Source organism: Xyrauchen texanus, chromosome 38 (genome assembly GCF_025860055.1).
Source record: "Xyrauchen texanus isolate HMW12.3.18 chromosome 38, RBS_HiC_50CHRs, whole genome shotgun sequence".
In the NCBI taxonomy this organism is placed as follows: Eukaryota; Metazoa; Chordata; class Actinopteri; order Cypriniformes; family Catostomidae; genus Xyrauchen; species Xyrauchen texanus.
Genome location: NC_068313.1, coordinates 22,321,812 through 22,334,721, shown reverse-complemented (window position 1 = coordinate 22,334,721; position 12,910 = coordinate 22,321,812). Strand labels below are relative to the sequence as shown.

The 12,910-nt window shown below is 35.7% G+C and overlaps 1 protein-coding gene and 1 pseudogene across 1 annotated transcript in view; one reads left to right on the top strand and one right to left on the bottom strand.

Annotated features, from left to right (window-relative positions):
* Positions 1-1,605: 1,605 nt before the first annotated feature.
* LOC127631677 (solute carrier family 35 member F2-like) lies at positions 1,606-8,456 on the bottom strand (annotated as a pseudogene).
* Positions 8,457-9,474: 1,018 nt separating this feature from the next.
* The window catches only part of LOC127632186 (vacuolar protein sorting-associated protein 53 homolog), a 29,948-nt gene continuing 26,512 nt past the window's right edge, over positions 9,475-12,910 (top strand). The window contains exons 1-4 of the mRNA XM_052110778.1: positions 9,475-9,622; positions 10,214-10,294; positions 12,069-12,118; positions 12,220-12,286. Of these exons, the coding sequence (XP_051966738.1) occupies positions 9,536-9,622; positions 10,214-10,294; positions 12,069-12,118; positions 12,220-12,286 (285 nt within the window). The 5' untranslated portion in view covers positions 9,475-9,535. The remainder of the gene's footprint in view (positions 9,623-10,213; positions 10,295-12,068; positions 12,119-12,219; positions 12,287-12,910) is intronic.

Sequence of the window (12,910 nt, the reverse complement as noted above, 5' to 3'; positions counted from 1 at the left end):
TTAAATAGCATGTGGTCAATTTAATTCAATATTTAAATGTTACATTCAATGCACTTGCATTGGGGAAAATATGAAAATATGCTAGGAAAACAAAACAAGAGTTTTGGAGCAGGGTTGCTAGCTTTGTTTTGGGATCTCTGGTGATTTCTGGTAACCATAACCATCTGGCTGTGGAAGGCATTCTGGCAGTGCACAAATGCATGAGGAGATCATAATGCACAAGCCACATTATTCACTCCCTGCTGTTTCTCCAGCACAGCGGTTTTGGCTGAACGCAAAGATAAATATTAGGTCATAAAATGATTTACCACTCTCTGAATCAGTCACATTTAAAAAAAAAAAAAAGGAGAACTGATTGATGAAGGCAAAGTAGGCTACTACAGATGTGGTATTAAAGTTGTGGCAGGAGTTTTCAATCAAACTAAACATCCACTTAGTGAATAATCTGATGATTGGATGGCACAAGACACAGCATCTTTATACCAGGTGGAAACAAGGTCATTGTGATCCAGAGCAAGATCACAGAATCTGGGTTATTTTTATTTTTTTTAATTATGAGCGCTATTACAACATCATGCCTCCACTTTACAACACTAAAATAAGTCACTCAAAGTCAACTCTAATGGTGCTGTCATTCAAACAATACAATGAAAATATGGACATGATTAAAAATGACATGAATGTGATAAGAAAAATGTATGAATCAAAATGTTTCTCTTCAATTTAGCAAATTCTAAAGCCTAACGTAATAAATCGTTTTAATGCTCTGTTTTAACTGATTAGTTCAATTCCTCTTTTAAACGATAACACATTTTGTCACATTGACATCAAGGGCTCCTGTGTGGTGTGTTTGTTGCTTTGTGTTGACTTTGACTTCTAATGAGAAAGCAATGACTTCAGGAGAAATATAATAATTTTAGTTCATTTTAGGACCAACAAATGGGATAAATTCATCCTAATAATTTTTCCCACATAATGTTTGTAATCTTTACAACATAATCAAATGTAGGTCTAGTATTTATATCTGTTTATCTTCCCACATCTAAGCTGTAAGATCTCACTGGATTTTACAACTCTTTCTAAGTTAACAACATTAACTCCGTCCATCTGTCATTAAATAAACAGACAATCATGTTGTTTGTCTACAGCTCACATTTTACCAACACAAGCACTTCTCTGTACAATAAATATGTTTGAAGTGATGATGATGCCATTCATATAAGTTTGCTTTAACAACAATAATGCAATTTAGCAGCTTAAACACAAAATGTGATGTGACAAGAACATGAATTAAATAGTATTACAAGCAGTTACATCCTTGTAACACAAATGCAAGTAATTCTCATCATTGTGAGATTGACACATTTGAGTCATTATAGATAACTATTAAAATATAATGATAAAGAAACTATTTAAAAAAGGTCTATGGCCTATACGTTATATATTAAGGCTACATTTTAACACATGCTGACTGCTTTTCATTTAGCCGGTACTTGAATCTCTCTCTAGCTCTGTATTTTCAAAGGTTATCTCATCCACATAGCCTTGAGCACTCAGGTTATCAAACTTAGCGGCGTGATTGCCATAACCTTCCTCGTCAGACACTCAGCCGAGAGCTGGGTTCAGTGTAGGGACAGCAATAAACAGGAGGAAACCAATTAGGATCACCACCAATGAGACAATATACAGTCCTGAAAACTGAGGAAGAAGCAGCGATGTGGTAAGAATAGGTCAGTAGACATACACATACACATACACATACACTACAAAGCTAATTTAAAAATAAATAAATAAAAACCTGTGCAGAGAGAATCATTATACCTCTGTGCATTCAGTATAAATGAATAACGAAGGTCCTTTTCTGGTGATGAAGTTCAAAGTGCTGCCTTTTGGTTCTTTGAGCTAAGGGCACAAAGAGACACAAAATCAGCTCTATGTCACAATGACCTAGAATATGTTGAGATTTGATTACAAGGACACATCTGCATTATTCTTTGAGTACAAATGAGAGAGTGTTGTGTACTGTGACATCAAGATTAATTGGAAACAAAATTTGATAATTTGCTTACTCATGTCAAAATTACATAATTATGATTAATAAATGCTGTAAAATATATTATTAATTGCTTATTCATTATTCCTAATGCATTAACTAATGTAAATGAATGGAACCTTATTGCAAAGTGTTGCCTCATTATTTTTATTTACATCCATTTACCATATATGACAGGAAATTCTGTCCATTCAACTAGATTTATCTAGTAGAGTTTTAACTTGATTTTCCTCATCAGCAATTAAAAGTAGCCACAAAAAAAAACACTTATATACTGTTTAAATATATATATATATATATATATATATATATATATATATATATATATATATATATATATATATATATATATATATATATAATTTTTATAATATATAAGTATTTTACTCACAGTGTATTAAAACAAAAAGAGCCCACAAAACAGGCTGAAGAGGTCTCCTGTGAGCAGGGAGACCTGTGGCACTGCTTATCATTACCACCACAGGCATAAAGCTATGGAAGGCAAACATGCATAGCACATATCCAACCAAGAGAAGCACTGAGGAGAAAGTCGAAAAACATTAAGCCTTTAAAACTTCTGCACAAACCTTAAAAAATTATGAAGAGAAGTTCATTTCATTAGAATAACTGACTTTATATAGAAGAGGTTTCCATTTGTTTGTGGAGTGTTTGCTATACTTACTGATTTCCAGGGTTGACATGTAACGGGATTGCATATTTAAAATACAAAATATAAGTAACTGTATTCCACTACAGTTACATTTTAAATCATTGGTAATTAGAATACAGTTACATTCAAAGAGTATTTGATTACTGAAGAGATTACTTTGCATTTTATTGTCATTTGTTTCATTTAATATTTAGTCCTTTTAGATGGAAAACATTTATACATATAAATGATGTGAGCCAAAGTGCATTTGAACAGCAGTGAAACACTTTCTGGATGTGTTACATTCATATGAGCAGATAGAGAAGTAAATTTGAAGTAAGTTTGGAACAGAAGAAATAGAAATAAACCTATAAAATATTTCAAGCCATTTACTTGTACGTTACCAGGCACGATCATATTCCTTTCAAGAAAATTCACGTTGGATCATAATTTCTTTTTTCTAGTAAGACCTTTGATATTAGGGCAAAAATCATATTCTTGATAATAATTTTTGTATTGTTTTTCTGTAAAAATATCTAAATATCCTTAAAACAAGATCAATTTGATTAATCTTGTTTTAGAAACAACACTATATAAGACATTTATTATATATTTAGTTTTTCAGAAAATGCATTTTTAACATGTGTCTTTTGTCTTACTGTATTGTAAAGAAAATAAAAAATAAAAATTGTAAATAAAATTCTCTTGAGTTAGTTACAAGAGTGGTGGATGTTGAGAAATGAATGAACTGATTATCTGGAGTCTTCGGAGAGGGAATTATCCGCTAATCCACCCGCGACCAAAGTTGATTTGGAACATGTTCTTGAAAAGCTTGAATAACGTCTGAATTGTTGGAATACCTGAGCATGAGGAGGGCAGAGATATATAGTGAAATTCCTTGACAAGCTTTTCCCGAGTCTGCTCGACATAACAGGCCACAAGCTGGAAATCGAGCGAGTTCTGGCTCGGAGATCTGCTGAGGGAGAAAGGGATCAATCCTGGCCAAAATTTTTAAATCATCCGATAAAGATCTTGTGTTGCTCCAGGCAAGGAGCAAAGGAAAGCTTTCTTGGAAGAATCATAATATTTTCTTGTTCCTGGACTTTGATGCAACAGTTTCTCTCTTGTCAAAATCACAATGTAAGATCACTTTTGCATTGATGTTTCCAGCCAAGCTGACAATAGAAACGAAGGACGGTCGCAAAGTATTTACATGTCCTAATCAGGCAATGTCCATTATAGAATCAATGGGTGAGTAAACCATTGGGTGTTTCTCATGTGAGTGGGTCGACTCGCTGAACTTACTCTGGCTTTTGAGGAAGCTGGGCGTCGTTTTTGTTTCTTTTTGCGTTGGCTCCACCTAGCGACTGGAGTTTGTTTTGTGAATAACACTTTTCCTTAAAGAAACATTTGCATTGATGGAAGATCACTTTTGCAAGTTCTCGGCCAGTTTGAAAGTGGACACTATGAATGACCACAAAATATCTACATGCTCACAAAAAGGATGTCTTTTATAAAGTTGACGGACTGAATAAGTCATGGTATATACTTTTATGCGGCCTCCGAGTGAATTGACTTGACCATCCGAGGAACTGGGATGCCTGTTTTGTTTCTTTTTGTGCTGGTTCCGCCTAGCGTTCGGGGGAAGGGTTTAATTGTATATAATTTAATTCTGCATTTTCTGTGATGTTTATTTAATTTGTTGTATCTATAAAAAAATTTAATAACAAAATGTAAATATAGCTGCAAGCAGCAATGTGGATTCCTCCTCAAAATGGCAAATCATTTAAAAATGTATCAGTAGATGGTTGGGATTAAACCCTCCCGATGGAAGAATCCTAAAAATGTCTTTCTGTCTGAATCCTAAACGAAAAATGAAGGCTGTGGCTGGATTTGAATCTCTGACCCTTCACTTACCAGCACAACATCTTAGCCAAGTTAACTATTCACATAGCTGAGTATTTCTGCTTTCAGTTTCAGTATAAAAAAAGAACGAGAGACTAGCATTGTCAGAACTGGCCAAAGTTCAAACAGCTGTAATTCAGTCATATATTGACATATCAAGGTGAAATTTTGCATGGTACTTTAGAGTGATTTCATGTTGAAGCATGTTAGGATTTAAAAACCATCAGTCAAAATGACATTTGATTTATTGAAACATATATTGAGGCAATGTGGACATTTACATAAATACGCCCCTTTCAGCCATTTTGTAATGTATTCATTTTTGCTAAGTAACAAATTGAAAGACATCAATTATACACATGGGTCCAAATTTCAAGTCAATTGGATCTACGGATTTTTGTAGGTTTTCCCAAATTTTCACTGTACATGAAAATCCATCATGGCAGAAATTATGGGTCCTTGAGGCTTTTTTGTTCCCCATGAGAAATGAGGCATGTACACCAAGTTTCAGAAGAATTGGACAAATGGGGTGGAAATGACATCACTTTGAAAAAGTTTTTTTTGGCGTGACCTTTAGCGCCCCCTGTGGGTGAATGTGGGCCATTCTTGGTGTGGGGGTACCAACTGTATTGTACAATTGATAGTATCAATTGGCACTTTTCCACTGCATGTTACTGTTTGACACACTTCAACTCTACTCGCTTTACTTTTCGGAGCTTGCTTTTCCACTGCAGTTTAGTGCCATCTCTATGTGGGTGGGATTATAGGTTGATCGTCATAGTTGCGCCACCTCTACTGCCGTGACATCATCTTAAACACCACACAAACTGACCAAAACAATAACACAACCGCTAGCTGTTAGCTACTAGCTCATTGTGCTGCATAAAGCAGTTGTTGCATGGTGATTTTTCACAAGTGTAACGGTTAAATTGGCCTGGTTGTTTAAGAAGCAAGCTTCCATTAGCTGGTCAACTAAATAAAGTGAAGCTTTTTGCAGAGTATAGAGTTAACGTAACAAAGCATACCATCCTCCATCGTGGATCAACGCCAGTCCAGGGCACTCTCCCTCCCATTTCTCGCTGGTTTACATGGCGTCCATTTGGTCGAACCACTTCCACTTTTCCTTGATGGTTCTGTAGTCACTTTTAAGTGTTTTTAAATATTCCTACAATGTTGGTAGGTCCGGTGGTAGCCGTGTGCGGCCAACAGCTGATACACTTCCTGAGAGACTTTTTCGTTTCGTTCATTGCTAACGAGTGGACCGTCTGCACCTCGTTTATTGAACACGGTATGGTTTTGTGCACAGGCATTTTTTTTTCACAATTCGAAAGTCGCGTGAACAAATGATACTGCTATTGCTGTTTCTAACTTTAAAACTAGTGGGTTGATGTCATGTATCGGAAATCCAGTGACACTGCTATTGACGATTATCCCTGACCAATCAGTGATCTGCAGGATTTTGACGTCACATTTAGTATCGACTCAGCTCGCTTGGAAGCTTGACTGAGGTGGTACTAAATCAAATCAGGTACCAGGTACTATCCACAGTGGAAAAGCCCCAAAAAGCAAGCAGAGACGAGTTGAGTCACGTTGTACAGTGCAGTGCAAAAGTCCCAAATGTGCCAATTTAGAAAGTGTTTAACCAGTGACTTTGTGAGATATTGGGGCGCAAGGAGAATAATAATAATAATAATAAAACCATCAAAAACAATAGATTTCCTCCTACAGGAGGAATCTAATAAAATAAAATGGTGGTACAGATGATGAATGTAACTTAAAAAAGTTGTACTGACATTCAGTAACAGGCCTAATGTTTTTGTGATTATCAATCCAACATTTCTTACAATTGTATTGCAGTGGGTATGCAAAACTATATTTTGTGCCCAATGTATCTGTCAAGCAAGGGGTGGAGGGGGTCACCCTTTATAAGCATTGAGATGGGGGTGATGTTGGAGGGGTTGAGGAGGCCGATTGCACCACCTTTAGTGAGCTGCTGGTTCCCCCCTTTACATGGTGCTCCTATGCATTGCATACCTTGTATATATAGTTTTTGCAGCTCTGGCACTAATATTTGTTCCGAAGAGCCCAACAATGAAGAGAAATTCCACCCTGCCCAAGTTCTTCACTGTGTACTCCTGGAACAAGTTTGAGACAGCATACAGTGTAGCACTGATGAGAACCAGACCATCCCCAAGGAGAATGTCACTTGCTGTTGACAGTAATTAATAACTTATGCGATGACACATTGCTCATAATGCTGAATTAGGTTCTGGAGAATTTATGGGCAAAAGACATTCTTTGGAAGTATGAGCTGGCTTCTCACTAGAGCTCTGGTCCTGGCCAACAAGGATGTCTGCCCCCACCACGGCTTCCACCCCAGCCAGACATTCACAAACAGCCATGTAGTGAATTATCCCATAGCGGGTCTTTAGGAAGAATCAGGACAGGATCATCAGAACCAGGATAACAAAGCTGTCTAGGAGCTGAAATACAGTAGAGTAAATAAGGCCATATAAATTAACCCGCTATAAATTCTAGAGACTGTTGTGTGTGAAAATCCCAGGAGATCAGCAGTTACAGAAAAACTCAAACCAGTCCGTCTGGCACCAACAATCATCCATGCGATTATCTAATCAGCCAATCGTGTGGCAGCAGTGCAGTGCATAAAATCATGCATTTACGGGTCAGGAGCTTCAGTTAATGTTCACATCAACCACCAGAATGAGGAAAAAAAATTCACAGTAATTTGGACTGTGACATGATTGTGGTGCCAGATGGGCTGGTTTGAGTATTTCTGTAACTGCTGATCTCCTGGGATTTTCAAACACAACAATCTCTATAATTTACCAAAAACTAAAAACATCCAATGAGGGGCAGTTCTGTGGTCGTAAACGCCTTGTTGATGAGAGAGATCAACAGAGAATGGGCAGACTGTTTCGAACTGACAAAGTCTACGGTAAATCAGATAACCGCTCTGTACAATTTTGGTGAGAAGAATATCAGAACGTTATTCTGAGATGCGGGTTGGTGCTGTTTTGGCAGCACGAGGGGGACCTACACAATATTAGGCAGGTAGTCTTAATGTTGTGGCTGATCAGTGTATAATAAATATCAAGCCAAGTGGCATTTATTTTAAATAAATATAACACACTTGTCTTTTGCAAAACATGTGTCAAAGATTTTTATTTAGCTTCAAATTTTTTAAACGATATATATTATATACTGTATATTACTTTTAAAAAATATATTGTTTTAAATTTTAAAAAAAATATTTAGACAATTTCTTGTTGTCAAACTTGTCAAAAATGTCCATTTGTTGTGCTGAATGACAACTGAGATTACTCTGTAGGACACGTGTTTGAACTTGTTTGATTTTTGTTATCTGTGCAATGAAATTCATCTATTTTTTAAGTCACTTATGTATAAGAGTCTACCCAAAAATGTCCAAATACTTTTTGGGGCCACAGTATCATCATGCCCATTCAAGCAAACAGCAATCATCTGTATGCTGGGTAATGTTGTGTACTGGTAAGCTTTTACAACTGCATAATTAGCCTCCACATCTGTGGAGATATTACAGCAGATATTACACAGATCAGTGCTGAAAGACACTGTCCCATCAGCAGAGTTTTGATCAGCTGCCTGTAATGACCTAACATGCTGTTATATTGGTTGCAAAAGCTATATGCTCTGGTCAAGTAAGCACAAAAATGAAATCTTTTGTGTGATCTTATATTTGTGCACCCACCATGTGAAAATATTCTCTAACTTGGGCAATCCTTCTATCATTTTATAGCTGAGAGTGTTCATCTGGTCTTGCAACATCTTGCGTCTCCTCTGCGGTCTCATTCCTTTTAGGGGGCTTTCATAAAGTAACAAGATCAATCATTCTCAGTCTGGGAAACAAGGTTCAAAGCAGAGTTACAGTGGGCTAATCTTGAACTTTAAACTAATATGATGGAGAGGAGGAGTTCACATTTCAACACATATAGAATGGAAAATGTACCCAAAAAAAAAGCCTGTTTTATGACTGCATAGAAAATTGTAAACACAAAAGTATGTATGAATGAGGGAGCTTAAAATTTAACTAATGAATATTATAAGTAATCTTAATATATCTTAAATTGGAAATATATTTCCAAGCCACTAATTGGAATTTCTAAAATAAACATAGTTTCCAAACAGCTTTCCCAAATAATTCTTCCGTCTTCCATTGGTTGAACAAATAGATAGTCCCGCCCCAAACTCATGCTATTGGTTTGAGCCAATGTTGCTGTGTCAGGCTGGATGGAATGCTCAAACAAACTGAGCAATATTTTTATAGTGCCCTCGCAGTATTTACAGTTTTCAAGAAAATCAATATACGAATGACTTATTTATAGTTTTTCATGCATATTAAGCTGAGATAGATGAAAGTAACCTATTTTAACCCTTAAATGCATGGGCATTTCACCACACACTATTACATACTCGGTCTTCAGAGACCCTGCAAGTACTGTATATATATATCACAAATGGATCTACAAAATGCCCAGATAGTGTAACATTTTCTAAATATTTTCAAGATCATTAATAAAATAATAGAATAAAATATATTCTGAAATATTTTTTGTTTCATATTTATAGAGATGATTCAACAAATCAGGATAAATCTAAACAGGATCCATTACATTCAGACTGAAATTTCACGAGACAACTGGTTTGTCAAACACATACTGAGCTACACATAATTAACACATATGTATTTTCTCAGGAACTTATTGAGTCTAAATAATAGATGCACAATTTGCATAATTTCTAGTATAGCCAAATGTCAATACCCATACCTTACTGTTCATGTGTTGTACTTGCTATAGTTTACCATAAGCAAAGGCGGATTCACGTCAAAACAGGATACAAGGAAATAAAACAACTGGTCACTGTCCGCAATGATGGAAGATGAAGAATTAGAATTTGTGGAGGATTTGGAGGCGATATTACACCTTACTCCAGAAGTGCAGTTGGCCATTGAGCAGGTAACATTGATTTATTGATGTTGTGTAGCAGTGAGCGCTCACAAGCTATCAGCTGCCAACAACAAACAACCAGTTTGATACACCTCGATTAAAGCTCTCACTTTTGTTCATGTACGGCATTTAAAGAAATCTATTTAACTTATGTGTTTTCGGTAATAAGGGTTTTTAAAGTGTTTTAATGCCAGTCTTTTCTTGTTATTATGTGATATGCAGGTGTAAAAACAGGAGAAAACACCTTGGCTTAGATATAGACAATGTTATAATATATATATATATATATATATATATATATATATGCATATTAACTGTGACATTAGAGTAAATAGAACCAATAAACTGGTCTTTTGAGAGCCTCGTCTGTCATCTTCTTGGCAGCAGTGACAAAGCAAACAGCTACTCCCTTAGTTCTTATGCATTAATATATTTATAGTGTTAAATGGACTTTTAAACATTTTAAACTTTAAAAACTTTAAACAGCAGCTGGGTGCCACTCACAACATTGAACAACTTCAGCCTTAGCAAGCAGAGCCTGCGCTATTTGTTTCCCTGTCCAGTGCATACCTTTTCATATATTATTTGCTAATTTTAAAGGTTTTCCCCAGCCAAGACCCTTTGGATCGAGCGGACTTCAATGCTGTTGAATACATTAATACATTGTTTCCAACTGAACAGGTGAGTAGAATTGTAGGATTCTTTTGAATAATGGTCAAATCATAAAGTCTCAATGATGAACGTAGAGCTTGTCACTCTGAACAGATATTTGTCTTATTTCAAGCTGTAAGCTCTAGTTCTGGGAAGTACCAGTATCAGCATTTATATCATAAATTGATTGGGAATATTGAGATTTTATCTGTCTGTCTGTAATTATTACCATATTGAGGGCAGTGACCATTAATCATACCTTTTGCTTTCATTTTCATTTTTGGAGAGATTCTCCTTGGGCGTTTAAGGTTCATTTATTGTATTTTCATACTCTCTCTTGATCACTTGAGAGCGGCCTTTTTATTGCAGCGTGCAGGTCTGACCAGGGCCGTAGCCAGGATTCGAAAATGATTGAGGTCCACGGTGGGGTGTCAAGACTTTTACCAAAATTACACCTACAAACGTGACATATTCTATACATCAAAATTAAATATAAAAATTAAAGGACTGAAACCAATAATAATACTGAAATATTTTTTTAATTGCAAATGCTGTTAACAATATTAATACTGAATTTTTATCACATAGAAATGCACTTTTGAAAATAAAGCATCGATTTTGAGTTGGGCATTAATATTTACTCATATTAACTACAGAAAAACAGCAAAAGTTAATTAAAACTAATTTATCTAGGGCTATGTTAACTCCATTACATATTAATATTATCCAAAACAATAATTTGCTTTCCTTTTGCCAGACTCTTAATTATTTAAAAGTGCACTCATTAATTTTTTTCCCTTTAAAAAAAGTTTTACTCATTTTTAGATATTAATTATAATTTTGAAACATATGTATAAATCAAGAGCACTCGCATGAGATGCGGGCTCTAGTCATATCAGTAACCTTATAAAAGCTGTTTTATTCTACATGGGGCAGGGGCACCCTCATGGGGGCTGCTATTTTAGAATCACATGACCAGCTGAATACTACTCGCATAATCTCTGTAACCATCTTGTTATTGGACACTTTCACTCTTGGATTAAATTAATCATGGCTGATTGTGCAGGGTGAATTTCTACAATGGCATCTGAAACTGAAAACTATTGATTTTGGATTATGCTGCACCCACACCACTAAGTGTCACTGTAAGCCCTCTAAGATGACATGAACAAGAGTTATTGAGTGTAGCTACCTTTTAATTCACCTGTTTCAATTAAAGTTAATTAGAACTAAATATATTTACAAAGGAGAAAAAGTCACAACTATATACTTAATATAAAGGCTTTAAAGCTTTTTTGTTAAATTCTGCTTTGTAGTTGCATTTATAACAATTTACCATTGTTCATGCATAATATCCAGAGTTTAAATATGGTATTAGTAAGATCATGTTATTCACAGTAAAAAAATAAAAATAAAAATCACATGGTTAGATGTAATTAATTTGTAATCTGCTCTGCCCGGCAAATGCGCTGCGCAGCTTCAGGTAGCGCCATTTCATCACACTCTTGTAGTATTTGCGGACACTAAAGAATCCAGCCAACTGTCTAAACTTAATTATACATGCATGCAGACTCTCAAAGGAGATATCAACTGCTTATTTTTTGTTTTTTTATTCAGTTGTACATGGCATCAAAATATATTTTTGAATATGAAAATATTACCGAGATCCGGAACTTGGTGACCTCATAGCTGGCTATGGCCATGGGTGTGACTAGTAAGATGTTGAGCCAGGAGAGCTGGTCCATTGTGTATTCCTTTTCTAAAATATTTTAAAAACTTATAGTTTTTTCTTTACTTCTTATAGTCATTGGCAAATATAGATGAAGTCGTAAATAACATAAGGCTTAAAATCAGGTGAGAGGTTAATATTTATACCCTTACATGCTTTGAATTAATATAATTGAAGTTATTCGTTTATATTATTTGATTTTGCATATAATTCTTCTCTTAATCAGACGGTTGGATGACAACATCAGGACAGTGGTGAGGGGACAAACTAATGTGGGACAGGATGGTAGACAGGTGAGTCCTTTGGTTCCTCATTGATTGAGTCAGATCAATGCCTAGGTCCCTGTTGTGAGCTGATAAAGCAATAATAATTCATTGCATTTTGTAAGCTTTGTTTGATAGATAAGCTAATTCCTCCATGAGCTTTGTGGTTTTAAAAGAGGTAGGTTATCTTAGAAAATGTGTATTTTTTTGTGACAACAGGCAGGTAAGTGCCATTTGCCGATTGCTGGGGAGCTTTTTGGAATGCTTTCGGGAGAGCTTCACCTAGAACCAGAAGCTATGAAAAATGACACAAGTTTTTACTGTTTTTGCACTGTATTATCAAATATATTTTGTGGTTAAGGTACTTTTAGCACTTTAAATCAGCTCTTCAATGCTATCCTGAGGCAAACCACTCAACACTTTACAATGACATTCAACACCCTGGCCGTCCTGTGTATCTTCCATCGCAGAGCCATTGTGTTTCCAGTCCCAGATGCTGTCTCTTCCTGGAAAAGAAGACAAACTTTACCCTAAATTTCCCTGTTCTCTGCAGCGATTCAATTCCACATTGTGGTTTGGTGTCCTGCTATTTCTTGGACTAGACTGGAAACCTTGATTCAACACAGATCTGCTCGTAATCAGGGCGGCAGTCTG